This window comes from Melopsittacus undulatus, chromosome Z (genome assembly GCF_012275295.1).
Source record: "Melopsittacus undulatus isolate bMelUnd1 chromosome Z, bMelUnd1.mat.Z, whole genome shotgun sequence".
NCBI classification, from domain to species: Eukaryota; Metazoa; Chordata; class Aves; order Psittaciformes; family Psittaculidae; genus Melopsittacus; species Melopsittacus undulatus.
Window position 1 is genome coordinate 1,789,918 of NC_047557.1, and position 22,755 is coordinate 1,812,672.

Consider the following 22,755-nt stretch of genomic DNA (forward strand, 5'->3'; position numbering starts at 1 on the left):
GGAGCTTTCTCCTAGAGGTTAGCCATAGTGGGAGACAAGAAGAAGACTATGTATTTTGTAGAAACTGCCTGCAGAACTGCAGTGAAACCACACACTGTGGTAGACACCAGCTAATGCAGGGAGATCGTGTGTTAGTCTTGTACGAAACTTGCATGAAGACACGTGTTTTAAATCAAATATGTTAGTATGGGTTGATCCGTCCTGGGTCTTGGCAGGAGCAGTTTTGATCCATTATATTTTTTCAGTGGTAAACTCCTGAGTTGTTTTTCTGCCAGGATTTGCAGCAAAACCTCTGTAAGACACCTGAATAAAAGGGTGTACAGCAGGGGGTATAGAGATGTGTTGTAATTATGTGTTTAAAATCTTGAACATTTGCTGCTGCTTAAGAAGAGAAGCAAGGCTTAAAATGTGCTTTCAAGTACTTCAAATGGTGAGCAAGGTGGATTGTGATCCCAACTCAGAGCATCTTGCCACTGCAGTCTTTCAGAGGTTTCCATCATGAGTAATCAATGACAGATCAAGAGCAGTTCAGTTCCTGGATAATTCTGGGCTTGTCTTAATGACATTTTGGGTCACAGTAGGCACTGTGGCTACACTTACTGAGTGCTGGTGCTGAAATGGAAGCACTCTTCTTCTTGCCCTTTGGCAGCAGGAAATGTCAATGTGTTACCCAACTGTAGTCTATATTCTGCTCAGTGACACCAAGTCAGACAACCACATCATGAGTTTGCTAAGGCATAAGATAACTTCGGACACTGTCTAGGCATAACCATAATGTCTGTCCCAGGATTCCTAGGTGAAGGTTCTGCATGATTGACTGTGCACCAGCCATAGTGTGAAACCTGGCTCTGCATGTAGGTCAAGGCTTGTGATGGACCTGGGGCTCCTTTTTTATTCTAAGGACACCAAAATGATGTTCTGACAGCAGCTTCCCAGGTACCATTGAGGAGCGTGTGTCTGGTCCCATTGCAGACTCACATGACCACGAAAGCACATCTCTCTAAGCACTTTAAAGAGTTTCTGCCATGGGATTATGTGCCTCATTTTTGCAAAGATAGCATGAATAATGGTGATGTCTGCTGGCATCTTAAAACTCAGACCTAAATTATTTCAGCCCAGTCTGGGAGATGAGTTGATATGGGAGAACTCCAGCTGTGAAACCACCTTTCTATTCCTGGGAACATGTGGATCAAAGGAAGTATCAGTCTTGTTCAGCACAGCTCTTTAAAAGCATTGTCTGTATTTGTTGTGACTAGTAATGGTGAAGAATGAGAGCACTCTGCTCTCCTGGTGCATCATCCAGGACATCTTTATGCTGTTGTGACTGTGGCTCTCAACTTCAGTGTCTCAAGGGACAATGTGTAATGGCAGCAGCTGGCAGTGTAGGAGGCAATGGGTGACAGGGCTGTTAGCCCACAAGGATGGGTCATTTCTAATCAAACTTTGATGTTGTCAGTGTGTGTCAGTCTCCAGCTCCACTTTTCCATGGTGCTTATGTGTTTGCTGTATTGCAGTGCACACAGGTATCTGTACTGCCTATGGCTTCTGCATTTGGGTGGAATGGTGCAAAGGAAGTGATTCTCTCCAAAATCCAAAGTGTGTGTCTTTGGTGTCTCCTGCACTGTCACCTTGCAATAACTTCAAAATACTTCCCCAAAACGTTTTCATACCTGCTCATGTACTGAGTGGTGGCTTTTGGGGTACATGTGTGCCATGAGCTCATTTTGTTGGGGTGAACCAGGCTCTGCCTTGACCTGTTGAATTAATAGTTGTGGGAGGTATTCTGTGAATGCAGATGTGCACAGTTGACTGTTTTTCCTTCCTTTTGAGGGATTTTTTTTTCATTACCAACTTTGCGTCAGATGTACCAGCCTGTATCTTGAGATGACTAGTCAAAACACACTTTTTTTTCCTCATGTAAGCTGTACCTTACATACCTGTCAGGCTTGTCTTCCCAAGGTTTATACAAAACAAGGGGTATCTTGATGTGGAAATCTATCTTTTCTTAGCTACAGAAGAGGATATATATTTTTCCATATCAAATGTTGAGGCTTTTTTTTCTCCTTTGGGTCTTGCACACACAAAGAATTGTTGCTATCTTTTATATTGTTAAATGCTGGAAAATAAAGAGAATCTCTATGTGAGCCCAACAGAGCAAACTAGTAAGTGCTGGCTCTTCTAAAGGCTTGATTTTAAACTAGAAAATACATATTCGACTTAAAAATGCTGGAGTCAATATTCAGCAAAGTGCCTTCCCAAGTGTGATTTACTGACGCCTGGGGAATGGTGCAAAGCAGGAATGTGTTTTATTTGTTTGCAGTGAATCAAAGGGTTTTTGTGGATATTAAAATCATTGTACACAGATTGAAATATAAATATCAGAACCAGTTACACCAGAGAAGACTTGAGGCAGAAACAGATCCCAGTATTGATGTGTAAAATTTGAGGCTGATGTCTTGTACCATCAGCCACCACCAGCTTGGGATGCATCTTGCAGGGTGATGGGCAGCAACATCAAGCTATTAATCATAGAATCCTAGAACCACAGACCTGTTTGTGCTGGAAAGAACATTAAAGCTCATCCAGTTCCAACCCCTGCCATGGGCAGGGACACCTTCCACTGGAGCAGCTGCTCCAAGCCCCTGTGTCCAACCTGGTCTTGAGCACTGCCAGGGATGGGGCAGCCACAGCTTCTCTGGGCACCCTGTGCCAGCGCCTCAGCACCCTCACAGGGAACAGCTTCTGCCTAAGAGCTCAGCTCAGTCTCCCCTGTTCTGGCAGGTTCAAGCCATTCCCCTTGGCCTGTCCCTACAGGCCCTTGTCCCAAGCCCCTCTCCAGCTTTCCTGCAGCCCCTTTAGGCACTGGAGCTGCTCTCAGGTGTCCCCTTCAGGAGCCTTCTCTTGTCCAGGCTGCCCCAGCCCAGCTCTCTCAGACTGGATCCACAGCACAGATGGTCCATCACAGGCTGGGTGAGTTTCGTTGTGCTGGGAGCACCAGGATGAACATCAGCTCTCTGACCCCAAACAGCATTTTCTGCCCCTTGTTCCTGATGCTTCAGCCATGAGCAGAGTTGCTGAAATCTCTGGGTCCCAGGGCTTTGAATGCCAGAGAGAATTAAACGTTTTTCTTAACAGCCTGAAAGTACAGCTAATGCAAAAACCCCTGCAGGAGGTCTGAGAAGGGATGAGGACCTTCTGGTGGCAATGTGATTCAAAAAACGTACAAATTGCAGTGATTTTAAAGGTTACCAGCAGGCTGATGTGGAACACACAGTAGGCTGGTTTCATTGTTACTTCCATGATAATTCAGAAATATGTTTGTGAATGTTAATGAATTTTCTGAGGTTTTCTTTGCAAGTCATTGCTACCTGGTTTGAAGCAAGCTGGAGCTGGTGCTGAGGACTGATTCTGGGTACGATGGGGAAGTTGCCGACCTCCTGAGCTCCCCAAGCCTGCTCCAGCTCTGCCAGCATTCAGCCTAGCTTGTGTCTTTATAGTTTTGGCCACAACTGAGCCCTTGTTTAGAGGAGGGGCAATTGCTTGTGTAACTTCAAAGTGGGCATCAATCCTGCTGTCTCTTCTTGTTGTATCTGCATTTAAAATGCATCTCAGTCTCCATAGGATTTAGTTTTGTGTTGTCCTGAAATAACTTTGCTAAAGCATGGATGCTCAAATGGTGTAATGCTGGCACTGCAGGTGATTCTCCATTCCCTTTGCTCCCCAGGTTTAAGGCATTATGTGGGAAAGGGTTTAAAGTATCTGAATCAGATGTGGGTATATGAAACAGGATAAAAATAATAAAGTAGTAACATATTTCAAACAGTCAACACTCATGCAATACAGACGTTATTTGAACTGCAAATGCGCCCTAGCTCTGCTCTGAATTAACTTGCTTTGGATGGGGAAGGGGTTTCAGCACTGCAAGAAGTAGATACAGTCACTTGTCAAGGTTGTACTTCATCCATTTCTGAGTAAACTGTGGTTCAAAAGAGATGGGTGCCCTTTGGGAATGAGGTGGTGGGGGACAGGGAGCATCCCAGTACACAGTCTGGAGAGTGGCTGCGGGGGATAAGTGCTGCATGCTGAAGTATTTCTTCTCTTTCTTCTCTCCTAGCGTGTGCTGAAGACTACTTCTACACATCTCAGGGGGGTAGCACATCTATTGATGGTGTGGATGATGCTGAGGACTTTGAGAAAACAAGGCATGCCTTCACCCTACTTGGTAAGGGGCTGCTGTCATTGGAGCCCTCCTAGCAGAAGTCTCTTGCAAATGTATTCAGTATTTTGTCTGAACTATATGGCTCTCTTATAACACCAAGAGGTATAACAATCCATGTTTCCTATTGAACTAGTTGGCTTTACCTTGATCTTTAGTATGAGCTGCAGAAGTGTTTCATACAGCTACCTGTGAAGCAGCAGTGAAATGAAGGAAGACACTGGGTTTAAGAGAAACCTACATAAACCATTCTAGAGTCAAAGCTGTGCTGCAGCTTTGACTTGCTATTTTTTACCCTATTTACAAGCAGGAAAAGAGCTATTACTCTGCAGTTCAGTTTGTATTTGGGTTGAGGGTGATGTCACTTTTCGGACCGGCACAGTATTGTACCAAGTAACTGATGGTTGGGAATAATCTGCTGACTACATCCCTGCTCTGCAGAGTCCACATTTGCATGGCCAGTTGCAAAATCTACCACTGCAACAAACACCCATGCATGCTGCAGCTGAGCAATGCCATCACCTGCTTGCAGCACCAGCTCTTTGAAAGGAAAAGCAGTTTTTTGTAGAGGAAAACTTTCCCTATTTATTAATATTTATCTGAAACCATGTTTTTAAATCCCATTTAAGTCTCAGTGCCTCCCCTTTGCATTTCACATGCTGGGAGAGGAACTCATGATGTTCACAGCTGGCTGTGAAATGCCCCTGAGCAGATGTACTGCAACCACAAAACGTTTGTCCTCTTGTGTTTTAGATGGGCTCAATCTCTTTTTCTGTGGGGTACCAGCAGTGTCTTGTCTTTGTATTTACCCTCCTCATATCTGGCTTGTATGACTTTGGTGAAGTACTTAAAAATTGCTCCACTGAATGCTCCAGACTTGTCCAGGGGGCTGTAATCCTTAGGGAGCTTTCTCCCCATCCCCTTGTCATGTGTAGTCTCTCTTTGTTCCCCTTCTCTAAGTCCCCAGGCAGACCCCCTGTCTCCTGCTGGTTCCTATGAAGCACTGTTTGAGCATCTCCCTCCACTACCAGTTTGACGATGTTTTCCTGCTCTTCATGTGCTTCCTCTGGCTTTGCCTTTCATGGGATTTTTTCCGTGTTTCCCAGCTCTGTCTGGTTCTGTTCAGGGCCTGGTGAAATTGCTACTACACTTCCTAGTCCTGTCTTTGTATGTGTAACAAGAAGCCATATTTATCTGCAAATCTCCACCCTAGCAAGGCTTAACTTCAATTAAGAGTGCCAAGTAACAGCAGAGCATTGCTTCTTTCAGTAACTTTGAAACGTTTCTCACAGTGCTGATAACAGAGAAATCCCGAGAGAAGGAAGCTCTTGATAATTCAAAAACCAGCAGGTGATGTCTCAGACCTTGGGTGTATAATGAGGACACCAGCATTGAACACAAAAGGGGCACAGAAACCCAGTTGGGATGTAAAAGTGCAAGATGCAGCAAGAAAGCCATGTGCAGGCAGCTGCTGGGCAAAGCTCCTTCTGGGAATGCCTGCAAAATCCTGCCAGAAAAATAATATATAACAATAACTTCTTACAACCCCAGTGAAAACCCACAATGCGTAACTCCTGTTGGGGCAATTGGGATGGCAAGATGGAGCTCCACATCACCTCCCTGGTGAATTGCTGTATCCAGCTGTAGCATCAGTCTGGAGGCTTTCTGCATCGTCTGCATGGCTGTAATTTTCTGTTTGTTGGATAAGTGGTAACTTCCTTGCTTCAGTTATCAGCAAGATCTTGCTGCTAGACTGAGATCACAGAGAAGTGACTCCATGTTCTGTGAAAGCCACAGAACTCCTACAGCTCTGGTCCTGTTTGATCATTATGGAGTAGTGTCCTTGGTCTTGTGCATGTTCACAATAGTATTAAACCCATCTGTGTTAAAACTGCTTTGATGCAACCAAAGAAATAACATAAGCAGCTCCTCTCACATCCTCCGCTCTCATTTTTGAGTGATGACTTTACTGAGAGCTTATGATGTGCTTGTTGGAAGAGGTCCGATAGCTCTGAAACTCAGCATCCTGGGAAGGAAATCAAACACTGCATGCATTTTAAAATGAACTGAAAATCGTAGTTTGTTTTCTGTTGTGACAACTAGCTATCAATTGTTCCCACAGGAGTGAAGGAGTCTCATCAGATAACCATTTTTAGGATAATTGCTGCCATTCTGCACCTAGGGAACTTGGAAATCCAAGCGGAACGAGACGGCGATGCCTGCAGTATATTGGTAGGTCATCAGCAAGAGTGGGATATATGGGGAGCTTTGCATGCTCATAAATTGGGCCACATTAAATGTGTTCAGCTTCACAGCAGTATCTTTTGTTAGAAAGCCCTTTTTTTCTGCTGGTTTTCTTTGAATTTTTTGAAAATACACCATAATTTCCTGGTTGCTTAGACTTTCCTGGAAGACAATGCATTATTTATCCTCTCTAGCCAGCCTGTGAATGAGGTGATGTAAAGGTTGCTTACGACCTTACACCCCAACCCCTCTTTAATGCTTCCTGCTTTCTTATAAGACTTGGTGCACAGAGTGCTGGGTGAACAGTGACTCCCACCAGCAAAAGGTGTGATGCTCTAGAACCACTTTCCTATTAGCAAACCCATGAAGCTGCTGCTTTTAACGTGGCCATCCAATATCCAAAGGAGCACAGCACAGTTAACTAGCAAGAATAAATAAGACTAAAAATGCCTTAGTGGTGTTTTTTTCTGTTTCTGTGTTTGTTGTAGAGGAGGGGGAAAAAAAAGGCAATTATATGGAAAAAACTATCATTACATCCCAGACTGGGTCGTTTGTTCCTAATTGAAGTATTGAAACAGGTTCTGTGCACACTTTCAGTGTTACCCTTGAGATAATGTAGTGTTCAAGTAGATGCTAGAGGTAGTTTACTTGACATTTGGCAACATGGATATGTGAAAATGGTCTGCTCTGTCAATGTTGAGTTCTATAAAGGAGTTCATGTTGTTTACTTACCTTTAGATGTAATTGCATGCTATTAAATCAGTCCTGTTTTGACTTTGAATCTGTAGTCAAAAAGGTATCACAGCAATAAAGCATCCTAGAGGTCTTTTAAAATGCATTTTCCTCCCCATCTTCAAGCCCATTCACCTTCTGTACGTGTATGTATCTGGAAAATGTTTGCTTCCTCTAGTTGTGTGTTACTACACTGAGGAAAGGAAAATTAATTTCTCATTGTCCAAAATGCAGTGTCAACTTTCTTGGCACAACAGAGACTCAGAACGGCCTTGTCTTACTTTGAGGAAGAAAAAAAAATGCAATACACTAGAGAAAATGAAGCTCACATCTCATTGTATTGATTATGCAAAACACAAGTCCTTCTGTTGATGCACATTTTGTGAGTTTGTTATTCAAAATGGAGTTAGTTTGTGAAAGGCATAGTGTAATGGCATTCCCTTAGCCTTTAACTTCAGGCTTAATTAAGGTTGCTGTGAAGGAGTGTGTAGTTGCAGCTCTAAGAGGAGTAAAGTAGAAAGTGCTCGTTCCTGTTGGCAGTAACTGTGGCAATCTGCTCTTTATGGAAACAAAGACCTTAAAGATGGCCAGACCAGAGGAAAGCTATAGGGTATACTATTATTCAGAGCTCCGTGTTAGCCATTTCATCCGTGTCCATGAAGGCTAGCTCAACTGGATGAGTGCCCCTTGCTTTCCTGTTTCCTGTCAACCATGTTGAAACACAGTATTTCCCTACAGTTCTGAAATGCTGCTTATTTCTTGCACTGATCTGGGAACATGATGTTGAATCTCCAGCTTTGGGGTGTTGCCAACCTACTGACTTTGCTTCTCATTACCCCTAGAGTGATGATGAGCACTTGAACAACTTCTGCAGCTTGCTGGGTGTGGAGCACAGCCAGATGGAGCACTGGCTGTGCCATCGCAAGCTGGTCACCACGGCCGAGACCTACGTGAAGAGCATGTCCATGCAGCAAGTGGTGAATGCCAGAAATGCCCTGGCCAAGCACATCTATGCCCGGCTCTTCAGCTGGATTGTGCAACACATCAACAAGGCCCTGCACACCAGTATCAAGCAGCACTCCTTCATCGGCGTGCTCGATATCTATGGGTAGGCATGCTTTCTGCTTGTAAGGGTGTTAAGTTAATCCTTTCTGATTTAACTCTCATGTTTTACTTGGCCTTGTCTTGTGGTAGGTAATGGGAATAATAGAAAGGGGTGCAATAGTGTATGGTTTGCACTTTTGATCCTCCTTGAGACTGTGCAACCTTGACCCCAAGGTTGTACACACCGCTGTTTGAGTGATGGCTTCTGGGATTTACCTCCCATGCCATATCCATTTTGGATTTCTGTCTCCTGTGCTATTTAAAGCACCACGCTTAAAGATGAGCTAGGGGTAAAGATGCCCATGTGGAGACCAAAGACTGCTCTTGCCTCTTCCTGGGTTGCTGTGTGGTTTTAGGAAACTGCTTCTTTAGCAGTGAAACTGATGCTGCAGGGCCCTTGTGTTTCAGAGGTCTTTGGAAACCTGCTGCAGGACAGGGTAAGGTGCAAAAAGCTCTGCCATAGCAGAGGGCGAGGATTGCAGCCTGCAACCTCAGGGGCAATGAGCTGCTGTAAATTCAGATTGGGTACCAGTTACTGTCCAGCCTGTCACCCTGATGCTTGAGAGCTGGTAGCTTGAGCTTGAGCTCCTTTTAGCTGAAGTGCTGCAAAGAAGCAGAAGGTGAAGGAGAAAGGGAGGGATTCTGTCACTTGTGGGGTGGAAAAGGGAAGACGTCTTCAGGGTTTAGGTTTTCCCTTTTCCTCTTTCAACACCATCCATTTTCTGTCTTTTGGGGGAGCAAGGGCAAGGGAGAAGTCACAGGTTTGCCCAGGGAAGTGGTAGATGCCCTATCACAAGAAACATTCAAGGTCAGGTTGGAGAGGGCTCTGAACAGCCTGCTTAGTTGAAGATGTCCCTACTTATGCAGGTTGGACTAGATGACCTTTAAAGGTCCCTTCTAACCAAAACCATTCTGTGGTTCTAAGTGGGACAGCAGTGACCAGCTGTGCTCCTAACCCTAAAATGCCCCTGTTTTGGAGGAGAATGAGGGATGGATGAGTTGTAGCTGCTTCAGGAACCAGTCCCTGACCCAGTGCAGGTACTGGGCTTGCTCAGTCTCAAATCTCATGTAATGGCAGACTTCTTGTGAAGGTATGTCGGGATCTAGGTGAACCTGAAGCTCAGAATTAAATCCTGCCAAAGCTGTTCTGGGTCAGCTGCAGAAAGCTTTCATGGCTATTATACCTACACAGTTACTGGAGTTTGATCTTGGTATGAAACATCCCATGGGGTTTCTACAGCTCCTGGTGTTTGGGATGTTGATTTTAACATTTGCTGAACAGCCACAGCAGCAGAAAGGCTGCCAGAAAGTGCTGGAGCATCGGGGTGGTCCACTGCCTGCTCATCTCCACCAGTAACTGTGGCCTTATGGTGAGGTTTAGGGGGACACTTGTATTAAGTATAGTAAGAATACAGTCCTCTTTTGGGGTTTGGGATATCAGTGGTAATTGAGATGGTTTGAGATGGTGAGGTTGCTCTCAAAGGTTTGCAAGTGTCTGGGCTCTCTTCAATAGATAACACAGGACCTGGAAGATGTTAAATAATGAGATGGGATTGGCACAATCTGGTTCAAAAGATGTATGAGATGTAAAAGCTGTTTCCCAACAGTGTCCCTATAGATGAAGACTTCTACAGGCTGGGGTGTCACAAAGCAAGCTTTGGGATGAAGCCATGCAGCCAGTAGTGGGTCACAGCAGAAAAACTGGATGTCTGAGTTAGAAAATCAGACTCAGTCTTTCAGAAACCTGAAGGAGACTTGAGGATATAACACTCATGAAAGATTAAGCTGGGCTTGAAAACCTGTTAGTGTGGAAGAAAAACATGCCTTAAATGCAGGTCCTTGGTGCGTCACATCCACACAGAGACACTTTTACAGCACTGTTGTCAATGCAGGGTATAGGAGGACTTCTTTTCCACAGGGACCTGCAGGTCCTATCAAAAGAAGCAGGTTTGCTGGAGGAGGGTGTTCATGCTTCAGCCTATAATGCTGGTGTGTGAGTCCAAGCTCTTAAAGACACCATAAATCCCTTTCATAAAAGGGTAGGGCTGTCTAAATGCCAAGTATTTCACAATGCAGGGGTTTTAGGTGCTGACAGCCTGGCTCTCTGCAGTCCTTGAAGGTGGTTTCATTCCCTAGACTCAGGTAATTTGGGAATTTTAATGCATTCTGCTAAATATTGGACTTTTTTTTCCTCCCTAAATGTCTGTTTTTCCTCTGAGAGAGAAATAAAGCTAGAAAGGCAGGATCCTGCAGGTAGCCTTCACCACATGTCTCTGACATTCCCAAAGAACCTCTGTCCCAGCATTCCAGGGGAATAAGTGGAATTTCTAGAGACAGGCGCCAAGCCAGGGGTGCAGAGATGTTTGGGTTTGATTCCTAAATCTCTAATGCTTGACTTCTTTATTTTCTTCTAACATTGAGGCGAGAGGGTGCAGCATTAAAAGCCTTTATTGTGTTTATTTGAAAGCATGCTATTTGCTATAGTAGCAATACTGCAGTCTGAAGAGTGAATTCATGTGGCATTCCTCGACTTGGGTGGGATAACTTGTTTTCCCTCTGTTTGCCATGTGAAGTGTGAACACCCACATGGCCGGCTGTATGCTGGACTTATTTATGAACTTTAAATATTTTAGCATAAACCCTGATGCTGCAGTGGATTTAGGATATACTAGTGGCACAGCAGAATAAACAATAGGAGAAAATCCAAACTGTGGTATTTGTCCCCTTGTACTTGCTGTTGATGTGCCTTCTTGGAAGCTACAGGGATGGGTTGGAGTCATGAATAAGCTTATTTAACACACCAAGGTATAGTGCACTGAAAGGATTAGAAACCAAACGCCCATTTGTTTGGTTTTCCCATTAGGATGTCATGTCAGTGCAGTCACTCCAGGCAGGTATGACCTCCTGGTGACTGCACATATGAAACTAGTGACAGGTCTGCTCCATCAATTAGCAAATTGCACTGGCAGAATCCTTTAATTAGCTATTTCACATAATCTCACTTGGAGCTGATGTGGTAAAGCTGCTCTGCCCCTGACCAGCACCCGCTGAGAGGGTTCATAAATCACACCTGCTGTCTCTGAAGTCAAGAGAGAGTTTCCACTCTGCTATCTTTCCCTCTTGTACTGCCACTCTTGGGTTTTTCCACCTAGCTCACCGTTGCCTTCTCATCTCTGTTCCAGTTAAAGCTTTTCTTGCCGTGTTGCTCTGATCATGAGCCTGCAGGAGTTGGTGTTTCCAAAGAGTCCTGGGAAAGTTGTGTACCTTTAGTTACAAGAGATGAAGACAGCGATCCTCACTGCGCAATGGCCATAAAACCAGTATCAATCATAGCAAGAGCTCTTCAAGGACATGTTAATCACTGAGGCTCTGGCCATGCGTTTATACCAACAGTTGTTGGTCCCATACACCAGATCTTGTTGCATTAAAGATTGTAAAGCTCAGTTCCTGTGGGATGGGGATGAATTGAGCATCCTTTGCTTGGCAGGGGCTACACTGGTTCCAGGCACAACACCATCCCTGGCACAGACAGAGAGGGGAGCAGTCCTGGGTTTCTTCAGGACTATGCAGCTGATAAAAGCACAAAAGTGGCTTCTTTCTCCTATTCCCCTTTTTTCTTCTGCATTTTTGCATTGTCTTTCCTCAAGGGCCCAGGAATTTTGTATGGTGAGGGAGTTAACACCTGACAATACTGCATCACATGGATAACAGCCTGGTAGTCCCCCAAAAGAAGCAGAAATACTGAAATACTGGGGGGAGGGGGGAAGAAAGGGAAAAGGGCTTAATTTTTGGGATTCTGTGATTCTGTGAAGTCTGTTCTGCCAGCTCCTACAGCACCTATTACCCAAGCAATTACTTAGAAGTGCATTTATCATTGCAGCAGCTTATTTGTTAAGTGGAGGGAGCCTTGCCACTTCTTCCCTTAGTTTAATCCTTACAGTCATGTGTGAAAGACTTTTTTTTCCTCTCCCTTCCCAATGTGCCTTAAAAACAGAAATATAAATAAGATTAATTCCCGGTGGTCCTGTTTTTTTAAGAACAAACCCAACTCCCTCTTCGTGTCCCTGGGCTTCAAGTGCTTCAGCTTCTGTCGCCTGGAGGGCTCTGGTGCTCTGCTGCTTGCCTGTAGTTTGTGCTGTAAGGACTGCAGATTCTTCTTTGCTATTTGTGACTAGGAAGCCAGCTTCAAGCTCGGTTTGGAGTTGGCCAGTGGCCTGTGGAGGGTTTGGATTATGTTTTGACAAGGGGAGCTTTGGAAGCCCTGGTGAAGAGAGGATCATCAAGGCCAACACCAAGCTCCTAAGGAATGTGTTGAAATTGGAGCTGAAAGCACTATTTTCCCCTCTGCTTTCCAGAAGTCACTTGCTTACATGTATTCAATTTTTATGCTGTCAGGAATGCAATATGGAGTCTATAATTATGGATTTAATACCTTGGTTTTCTGCTCTTTTGAATTGCATTAAAAATACCATGTCTGGTCTTTTAAGACAGCAGCTACTGTTTCTTTATCACTTTTGCAGTTAATATATTTGGACTTAATATTTCAGAATGTTTTTCCCTGAGAGAGGCTGTTACATTTCTTATCTCAGACAGCACTTCTGCCTGATGGGCAGGAAGCTACAGTCATACCAAATATCTCATTTATGCACACAGGAAGAGACCTCTGAAATCCCTCAAGTTGTGGCAAGGAAAGATAGACATTTCAGGGAATGAGGAATAAAGTGTGGATCTGGGATAGGAGGAATGGGAAGAGATGGTTGAATAACTGCTGCTCCCCATCATGCATATGACACCACTGCAGAGGAAAGTAGGTTTTGAGACAAAGAAATGCCTGATGCTGGTTTATTCACTGCTTTGCAGGTTTGAAACTTTTGAAGTGAACAGCTTTGAACAGTTTTGTATCAACTACGCCAATGAAAAGCTCCAGCAGCAGTTCAACTTGGTAAGGTCAGCTTGGAAATGTTCCATCAAAGTTAACAGAAAATCCAGATTTTCTTAAGGTGTGATTATTGTATGTTTGCTTCTACTTCATGGCAATTACCTGCAGCCTTGCCAGATCTCATAGACAGCGAGAATGTAGTCCTTGGGATGTCGTCTCGCAGGTGATGATTTTACATTGCAGTTGCCTTAAATATATCAAGTTGACAATGTGGCTCAGCTTGATACTGGAACAGGCTTGAAATGGTTTACTCAGAGGTTCAATGATGGTTTTAAGTATGTAGTTTGCCAATTTTTCTTTTCTTTTTTTTTTCTTTTTTGTGTAGTTTCAGTCCTAAACCAAAGCCTGGTTGGTCTTGTGCTGAGTCCAGTTTTCCAGTGTGAGAAAAAGCATGGGTGGAAACCTGCCCATTAAGTGTTGCTTAAACCTCTGCAACAAAAGCTCTGTATTAAATAGTAGGATTGGACGGACTCCCTGTTTTTCACTTGAAATAGCCTCACAAAAAAAACAGAGATTATTCTATTTTATTAGATATGAGCACTCACTTGCACTGGAGGTGAAATCAAGAAGGGGTTGTCATCTGCTTTTTGTTCTCAGCAGGGAAAAAATACTATTAGTTTCAGGATACAAAGGAAAAATTGTTAAATGTGAGCAGTTAAGTACTCCAGAGTAGTTTGGCACTTTGAAACTGTATCATATGCATGGACATGAGCATTTCCAGTATATCTAATTTATCAGATCACTGCTGCTAAAAATGAAAAGTAAATTATGGACTGCATTTGCACTATTCATATCTTACTTGGTATGTCCAACTATCACTTCTGAAGCTTATTAATTCAAACTCTGAGATGACATGTTTGAAGAGATTTTTTAAAGCTATCTTTGAAGAAAAAAGCGTGTTTGAAAAATCATTTTTTAATATGCTTAGGGTATCTCAGAAATAGCCACAGACAATTTATCTGCTCGGGCAGATACAGAAGCCAGGCAAGGAGTTTTAAATTTTTTTTTTCCTTAAAATAAGAATCTGCAATGGAAGTATTCCTGAGTCAGATACTGCTGCTGATATCCCTTGTAAGATGATGGATGCTCTTTGTGAAGCTCTGCTCAGAGATGGGGGCTCATGCACTCTCCCAGCTTGTGAACCTGCTGCAGGTCATTAGTTTAATCAGCAGAGCACTAAGGGAGAGAGGGATAGTTGTCAGCCCAAGAAATACATACATTGTTGCCATTTCAATATATGGCTTCCACCCAGATGTGCTGATATTGTCATCACTTCAGTTGCTTTTTAGTGAAAGTAATTTAAAAACTTTTTGTTTTCTCCTGTCCTGTGGTTTCCCAGTGTAATGCTTTTACTTTACTTACCAGAAGCTAGATTGAGTAAATGGCAGAGACTACAAAGCTATACATGAGGGCACCTAAAGCTTCTATGACATCTGGATGTATTGACAGAATACTCCATCAGGGACACGTGGGTGAATGGAGAAGTTGCTGGTGCTGTGTTGGCTGGAGTCACAGTCAGTAACTGCTGTTTTTCCATTCTCAGCATGTGTTTAAGCTGGAACAAGAAGAGTACATGAAGGAAGGAATCCCTTGGACTCTCATAGACTTCTATGATAACCAGCCCTGCATAGACCTTATAGAGACGAAACTTGGTATCTTGGACCTGCTGGATGAAGAGTGCAAGGTAAAGAGGACCACCTACCTTTTCACTGGCATTTTTATTTCTATAAAAGGTGAAGAATGTGCTTTAGCCTGTGGTAGCTTGGAAGAGAGTAAATATCTCCTTTCACATGCATTGCTGGTGTAGGCTGTTGATATTTTTTGCTTTAGGATCATTAAAACCCTCCATGGCAGACGTTTGCTACCAACCTGGGTACCTGATCTCACCATGTGTTGCTAGAACTCATGTTTCTGGCCTGGCTGTACTTAGGAATGAATTGCTTTGATTTTTGATTCCTTCATTGCTATCCAGGAGCTACCTGTCTCAAATTTGATTTTGTCTCAAGGGAAACCTGAGTCCTCTTGTGATAGCTATTTTGGGTAAAGTTGATTGCATTTAACATTCAGGCTTCAGGTGCTAGTGATGTTGGGAGAGTAGTTTGCCATCTTTTACTCAATCTCTCTCTCTCATACTAGCCTAAATTAAATCTTGCCAGAAAGCTGAGAAAAGAGGCCAGAACAGCAAACCTTCATGAGAATCTGTAAGAAAGGTTGGACTCACTCATTCCTCCTTCAGTCATGAATTATCAATCCACTTATGAAAAGAAATGTAAGATGGGAGATTTTCTTAGGAAGTTGGGATGCCTGTTTTGAAGATCTTTGGTTTGAAGAGTACGTGGAAAGTCCAGAGTCTTTAGGTATCATCATCTCAACAGGAAAGCTCAGTGTGATGCTGATGAAAAGGGCAGTTTATATCTCGTCTAGTTCTGGTCTATGCTCAACAATGATAATGAGGAAATACAAGAGAGAGTGTTACCAAATCTATAAATCATATAAAACATCGTGATGCTGAGGATAAAGAAACTTAAGTCCTGCATGAGTGGGTGTAAGTCAGACAGTGGGAGGGTTTTCAGACCCTTTGACACAAAACACCCTAGTATGCAATAGCTAGAAGTTGAAGCTTGACCCATTCAACCATGAACTGAGCCTTTTTAAGGCTCAGAATAGTCTGGTGGAAAGGCTTTCCTGCTGGATGTAGGTGCCTTGTGAAGCACTATAAAGGACATGAGACATAAAAAGGACATGGAACTGTTGGAATAAGTCCAGAGGAGGCCACGAGGATGATCAGGGACTGGAGCACCTCCCGTATGAAGACAGGCTGAGAAAATTGGGGCTATTCAGCCTGGAGAAGGCTCCATGGAGACCTCATAGCAGCCTTCCAGTATCTGAAGGGGGCCTACAGGGATGCTGGTGAGGGACTGTTCATTTGGTACTGTAGTGATAGGACAAGGGGGAAAGGGTTGAAACTGAAACAGGGGAGGTTTAGACTGGATCTAAGGAAGAAATTCTTTACTGTTAGGGTGGTGAGGTACCGGAATGTGTTGCCCAGGGAGGTAGTGAATGCTCCATCCCTGACAGTGTTCAAGGCCAGGTTGGATGAAGCCTTGGGTGATATGGTTTAGTGTGAGGTGTCCCTGCCCACAGTAGGGGGGTGGGAAATGGATGATCTTAAGGTCCTTTCCAACCCTAACTATTTTATGATCCTATGATTCTTAGCCTCAGACTGGTTTTGCTGTGGTGCATTCAACAAGCTGTCTTTGGGAAGAATTTCTGTTGAGATCTGATTCTGTGCCAGGAAGTGTCCTACTGATTGTGGGAGGGTTTTAAACATTTTTGAACAACTGCAGGGAAGGGTGAGCAAGGATTGATGGGAGAGCTGAAGCAGAGAAGGGCCCCTTTACCAGGATAGCCAAGATGATACGAACGATAGACCGAACTCTTGCTGGCTCAGTGGGATTCATGGGTATGGGATAGATCCTTTGTGTGGACAGATCCTCCATTGGCCCAAGACCATGAGTGTCACATTGCATCAGAGGGAAAGATTTTTGGATCCATTATTTAGACTAATGTCCCCATTGGGATTTAAGGAGATGTGTGACCTGTCCTTGTCCAGGAGGGAGGTGACCTGTCAAGTGGCTGCTCTAAGAGACAAGGCTGCAGTCCTAGGCATGACATGGCTGTCCCAGCCTGTATGTCCCATGCTCAGACCTCATCTGAGGTACAGACATTCTGGCTGTCTCTGTAATGACCTAGGGCTGGTTCTTTGACCTTTTCAAATGCAGTCTTGTGAAGTTTCCTTAAAAATGAGAAAAAATTAAACTTAATTCCATGTCCTTAAAAATAGCATCTTACCCAGTGCTGGCTCAGAAGGAGTTCAGATAGTGCTTGGTACTCAGCACTATTTCATTTGGTCTCTGTTCTTTTAAGCCCAGTAAATTCTTGAGGTGCAAACCAGCTCCTGGGTATTGTAAAGTTTCTCTTATGCCATGTTGACTGATAATGTGCTTTGCTCCTCTCCAAAGCACCTGGCACTGGTTGCTGCTGGTGACATGGCACTAGTTGGAGCAACTCCTACGCATCAACAGTAATATGGGCAACTTTGCTGTAGATACACCTGGTACTACTGTTTTCCTCCATGTTTTGGGGTTCTTTTGTTTAAAAGAATGAAACACAAGACCTATTCCCTGTACCCCATCAAATGCCAATTATCTGGGTATTTACCTGTCGGTGGGAATGCTGTCATTAGTCACAGGCCTTTATTACAGGCCCTGTAGTAGTTTCTTTTGTAATAACCTGCAAGCATTTTCCAGCTTTATGAAAATTTCAGTGAAGCCTGTCAGCCAAAAGCAACAGTTTATGGATGAAAATCTTTACCCCTCAGCAGTGTTTCACCTCTTGCAGAGAGCTGGCCATGACAGGCGCAAGACCACAATAGGGTAATTGTAAGTCATCTTGTTAGCACATTCAGTGGCAGATAAATATACTGCAGGACTCGAAATGGGCATCAAGGGGTTCCTGGCAGCATAATGAAACATTAGCACAAACGCGGAGGGTTTGTCACTAATGTTCTTGCTTCACAGTATGGATTTCTTTAAGTCTTTAATGTCAGATTGGGGAGGGGGTGGTTGGGAGCTGTTCAGCTAACAAAAGTCATATGAGAGTCTTGTCAATGCTTAGAGAAGAACAGGACCAGACAGGCTGATTTTTTTAAGAGGTGTAAATTATCCTCGATGAAAGTTGAGAACCCTCTAAATAGTGAAGTCAAATCACTGTGTCAAAGCTGGATAAGGTATTCTGCTTTTCAGGCTTAAACTACTTGCTCTGTTGGAGTGCTGCTTGCTTTCTGTATGCTTCCCAAGTGCCATTAGGGAGCACAGTCAGAAGCTGCTGTGGATGTCCAGGTTTCTCCATAAGGTGTCTTGCTGCCTGGCTGCTTTCTTGCTTTGGCCTATGCTGTTGGGATGGGAGTGGAAATGGAAAAACTAATGGAAAAGATTTTTATTAGGATGAAATGCATCTAAAAGGGTTTGATTAAGAATGGGCCGGTTGTAAGGCTTGATGGGTTAATCACGGTATAATCTTGGATAATCATTGTTATCCAAGATTTATTAGGGACCTTAGTGAAATTCTTTCTGCTGAGGGGTGATGTGACCCTTGAAGATGCCAAAGGGGAATGTGTCTAACCAAAGGCATAAGCTCCCTCATATTATTGAACTCTCTTGTGGTTCTGTTTTGTGTTTTATGGCACATTGCCATCGTGTTACACTGTTAATGTGCCAAGTATATTTCCAAAGGGTGCTCTTTAACCTTTCATGTGTCCTTCTGTCAGCTGCCAGAAACACTGAGGTGTGCTTCTAGCAGACTGGTTTTCAATCCTGCTTTTCTCTGCGCATTGCTGTGAACTTGGGTATTTGGGCAAATGTGTTTTCCTTGTCTGGAATAGTTAGGGTTTTAAACATTAGAAATCAGCATGCTACCTTCCTGTGCTGCCCAGTCCTGTCCAGGGGATTTCAGCTCCATGAGAAGATACATGGAGATTGGACCTCTGGGCTTTCCTTTCAGGCACTCAAAGGCAGAATAACCTCATCTACGTCACACTGTCAGCTTTTATGACTTAAAAGTCAGACACATCACTTGCAGTGGAACGTGTCTCTGGAGCGCGGATGAAGCCCAGGCTGTCTTCAGGATTTAACATGTAATGGAATGAGAAAAGAAATAAAATACAAATAACTCCTACTGTGCTTTAGATTAGGTCAGGATTGACCTTTGTTGCTTTTATCCAGTTAATTGTCCTGCTGTTGGAGGTGATGGTGGAGGGAGTCTCGCTCTTCAATCCACGCAATCCCAAATACCTCCTGAGCTGCGTGGTGGTAATGATGGGTTCTTGACCCTGGAATGTTTCTGATACAAAAGCCATGGACTTGATCCTGGGAGGCTGATGTTGGCTCAGCTGGATATGTTCAATTTAGGGGAGATTTAAGTTAGATATAGGGAAGAAATTCTTTATTGTGAGGGTGATGAGGCACTGGAGCAGACTGCCCAAAGAATTCGTAGCTGCCCCATCTCTGGGGGTGTTCAAGGCCAGGTTGGAGGGACTTGGAGCAAGCTGCTGTAGTGGAAGCTGTCCCTGCCCATGGCAGGGGTTGGAATTGAATGAGCTTTGAGATAGTCTCTTCCAACCCAAACCAGTCTGGGGTTCTATGATTTTGGTTGCAGTAGCTCCTGGCAGCTCAGAGGACAGAAGACAGCATTTGGAGATAGGAGGTGACACTGACTGACATTACGTTGCCTGAATAATTTTACACAGTAATGGGCACAGAGGTGGTGAGAGTGGACGAGCAGAAGAGGTGACCTTGTGCAACTACTACTATAAGGTTTTTCCCTTTTACAGATTTCTGTGCAATACTTGCAAATTAGTTTCTCTTCTTCATCCCCTAAAAAAGGTCTTGCACTAATGAGATAGTCTCTAAATAACTTTCTCAGTGGCCTTAAACTGCCAAGCCAATACCAAAAGCTGTTACAGTGATACAGGTAATGGCCCTGTTAGCTTTTATCCCAAGGACTTGGTCTCTGTCAGGTTCTTCTCAGGCAGCTAAAAATACCCAGGCTGCACAAAGGTGAGCAGGGAGTGGTGTAGGTATGGTGAACCCCTCTTTCTGGGAGGCAGGAGTGATGCCTTTGAAGTTCATCTCTTAAATAAGCATCTAGCAGCTCAGGTAGCTGTGGTACTCTTGCTCTGCACCTGCAGCTCGGTCTTGAGCAGTACACAGCTAATGATAACACCAGAAGGAAGTTTTTTACATATAAATATGAAATACAACTGATGAAAAGAAACCCATCTGCATATATAAAATGTCATAAACATACATGTCTGTTGCATAACAATTCTCTACAACAGAACTGCATAGAATTGCATAGAATTAGAATAATTGAATTGCCTAACTAAATGCCTTTTAATGTTTATATATAGTCTTCTGTTATTTCCATGTGTATCCATAACCGGCTACACTTAGAACTGTCAAATATAAGTACATCTGTGATAACATGGCTTGCAGGAGTGGCTGTTTCATTTAATTCAGCCATTTCTTCCTCTTAAGGGGGGGTGGGAGATGCTTGTCACTGTGTCCAGAACCATTCTGGTGTGCTTTGGTTTGGTGTCATGAAACCAAAGGTTGTTTCAAAGCAGCATTAAAAAATAGTCCTCATCTGTCTCAAGTTTTCCTTCTTACTGTTTGCTGTCCCTGTTTCCTATGTCACTTTTCATATAAAAGTCTACGTAAAGGCCTGATGGATGATCCAGAGCTTTCCCTGATGCTGCACAATTATTCTGTGGTTTCCAGGGTTTGTCCTATCTAATTTTAAATATTATATAACATTTTACTTCTGACTCTTCTCTTTGTCTAACCTAAATAATCCAGTTGGCCATATTTTTGTTAGAAATTATATGTGTATGCATGTGTGTGCAGCCATTGCTGTTCTGTTAACAGTGATGATGGGTCCACCAGTCTGTGCCTTCTGCTGTGGATGGAGAGATGCAGACAAACCCCATTAACTGTGGTCCTTACCCCTCAGCTGCAACAATTTCTCTCATTTCCCTCAGTTTCCAAGAATTTTGCTTTGTGGCAAACTGGTTGTGCTGGAAAAGTACAAACAACAGTTATTTACAGCAAAACTGCTTTCCCCAAATACCCTTAAGTTTTTTTGGAAAGCTCTGGGGGTTTTGGCTGGTTAGCAGAGAGGGACAGAAATATACCCTAAAAAAATATGTCTTTATGGGAAGTGTAATCTTAAGGGTATCAAAAGTTACAATATATTGTTATAGAATCAACAAATCCCAGACTGGTTTGGGTTGGAAGGGACCTTAAAGCTCATCCAGTTCCACTCCCTGTCACCAGACCAGACTGCTCCAAGCCCCGTCCAGCCTGGCTTTGAACAGTGGCAGGGATGGGGCAACTCCTTCCTTCCAGTCAAGACTACTCTATCTTGCTCTTCCATAGACACTGCTAGAAGGTGTCCAAAATGCAACATCCAAACTGTTCCCATACTACAACACGGGACATGGGAAAGCCTCCTTACTTTCCTCCTCAGCTTTTATTTATCTCTGCTTCAAAGTGAAGAAACAAGATCCTAACTGTAAAAATATATCTAGACTTCCACTAGTCCTGTCCCTACAGGCCCTTGTCCCAAGCCCCTCTCCAGCTTTCCTGCAGCCCCTTTAGGCACTGGAGCTGCTCTGGGGTCTCCCCTTCAGGAGCCTTCTCTTGTCCAGGCTGCCCCAGCCCAGCTCTCTCAGCCTGGCTCCAGAGCAGAGCTGCTCCAGCCCTCACAGCAGCTCCATGGTCTCCCCTGCTGCTATACAGCTGTATGAACTTAAAAAAAAACAGAACAAATACAAACAATTATTGTGTTTCCACTCCCCTATCTTGCATTAACTGAAGAAGTTTACAGTTATTTAGTGGGTAAAACCCGCAGGTGCTGACTAGGAACAGGGGCTCAAACCCTGCTTATAACTGCTGATTTATGACAAGTAATTCATTTCCTCGCTGAACAATTAATGCCAACGCTATGTGCAACTGGGGTTAATGCATCCTGTGTTTGGGATACAAATGACCTCCTAAGAGACAGAAGTTTCTTAGGAATAATAATTTCATTATTATTTTTATTTTAATATTTTAAAATTATAATTTTGTTATCATCTTTAATGAAAAAAAAAACCCACAGCCTCTTGCATGTTGTCTCAAGTGGCTGTTTGTGAAACCATTTGGTCACCAAAAATTGCATTAAAAAAGTAATATTACTGCCTGAGCAATTAGTGTAAATTAATTGCAAAAACACTTCTTTAATCTTTTTTTTTTTTATTTCCCCCTCTCTCCTCACAAGAGCTATTCTGGCTGTTGGAGCAGAACCAGTTTTTGGGTGGTTTTCACCGGAAATGAAATTTTACTGTGTTTATCGAGAACTCTATGGTTGTGGAGCTTGGACTTGATGATCTTACAGGTTTTTTCAAACCAATTTGAACTCTTCCATGATTTTATTCTATGATTTTAAGAATATGCATGGAAATAAAATAGCTTGTGCTCTGAGTGCTGGGAGATGGACTTTGTTTCTCAAATATTCCTGTAGCCCAAATGGACTACATGTTAGCTCCCAAGCAGGGTTCTTCCAATATCTTGCTGCACCTCCTCTGCATGCCTGACCATGACTTTTTTGGTCCATTTTCTCCCCATTCAGGTTCCCAAAGGCACTGACCAGAACTGGGCTCAGAAGCTGTATGACCGGCACTCCAACAGCCAGCACTTCCAGAAGCCCCGGATGTCCAACACCTCCTTCATTGTCCTGCACTTTGCTGATAAGGTAACCAGGTGCATGTCGTGTGTGCTGGGACGTGAATGCAGAAATGGGAAATGAATGGATGGGAAGAAAGAGCTTTGCGGAGGAAAATTAGTCTATAGCACCAGTGAGCTGCTTCTTGGTGATAGGAATGCCTGGCTGGCAGTAATCTTGGTTCGGTGCTCAAATC

At 43.6% G+C, this 22,755-nt stretch overlaps 1 protein-coding gene across 1 annotated transcript in view; it reads left to right on the forward strand.

Annotated features, from left to right (window-relative positions):
* Positions 1-22,755, forward strand: part of MYO5B (myosin VB) — a 162,870-nt gene that overhangs the window by 61,019 nt on the left and 79,096 nt on the right. Inside the window, exons 9-14 of the mRNA XM_005145400.3 lie at positions 4,115-4,222; positions 6,339-6,448; positions 8,035-8,300; positions 13,157-13,238; positions 14,779-14,919; positions 22,467-22,589. Coding sequence (XP_005145457.2) covers positions 4,115-4,222; positions 6,339-6,448; positions 8,035-8,300; positions 13,157-13,238; positions 14,779-14,919; positions 22,467-22,589 — 830 coding nt within the window. The remainder of the gene's footprint in view (positions 1-4,114; positions 4,223-6,338; positions 6,449-8,034; positions 8,301-13,156; positions 13,239-14,778; positions 14,920-22,466; positions 22,590-22,755) is intronic.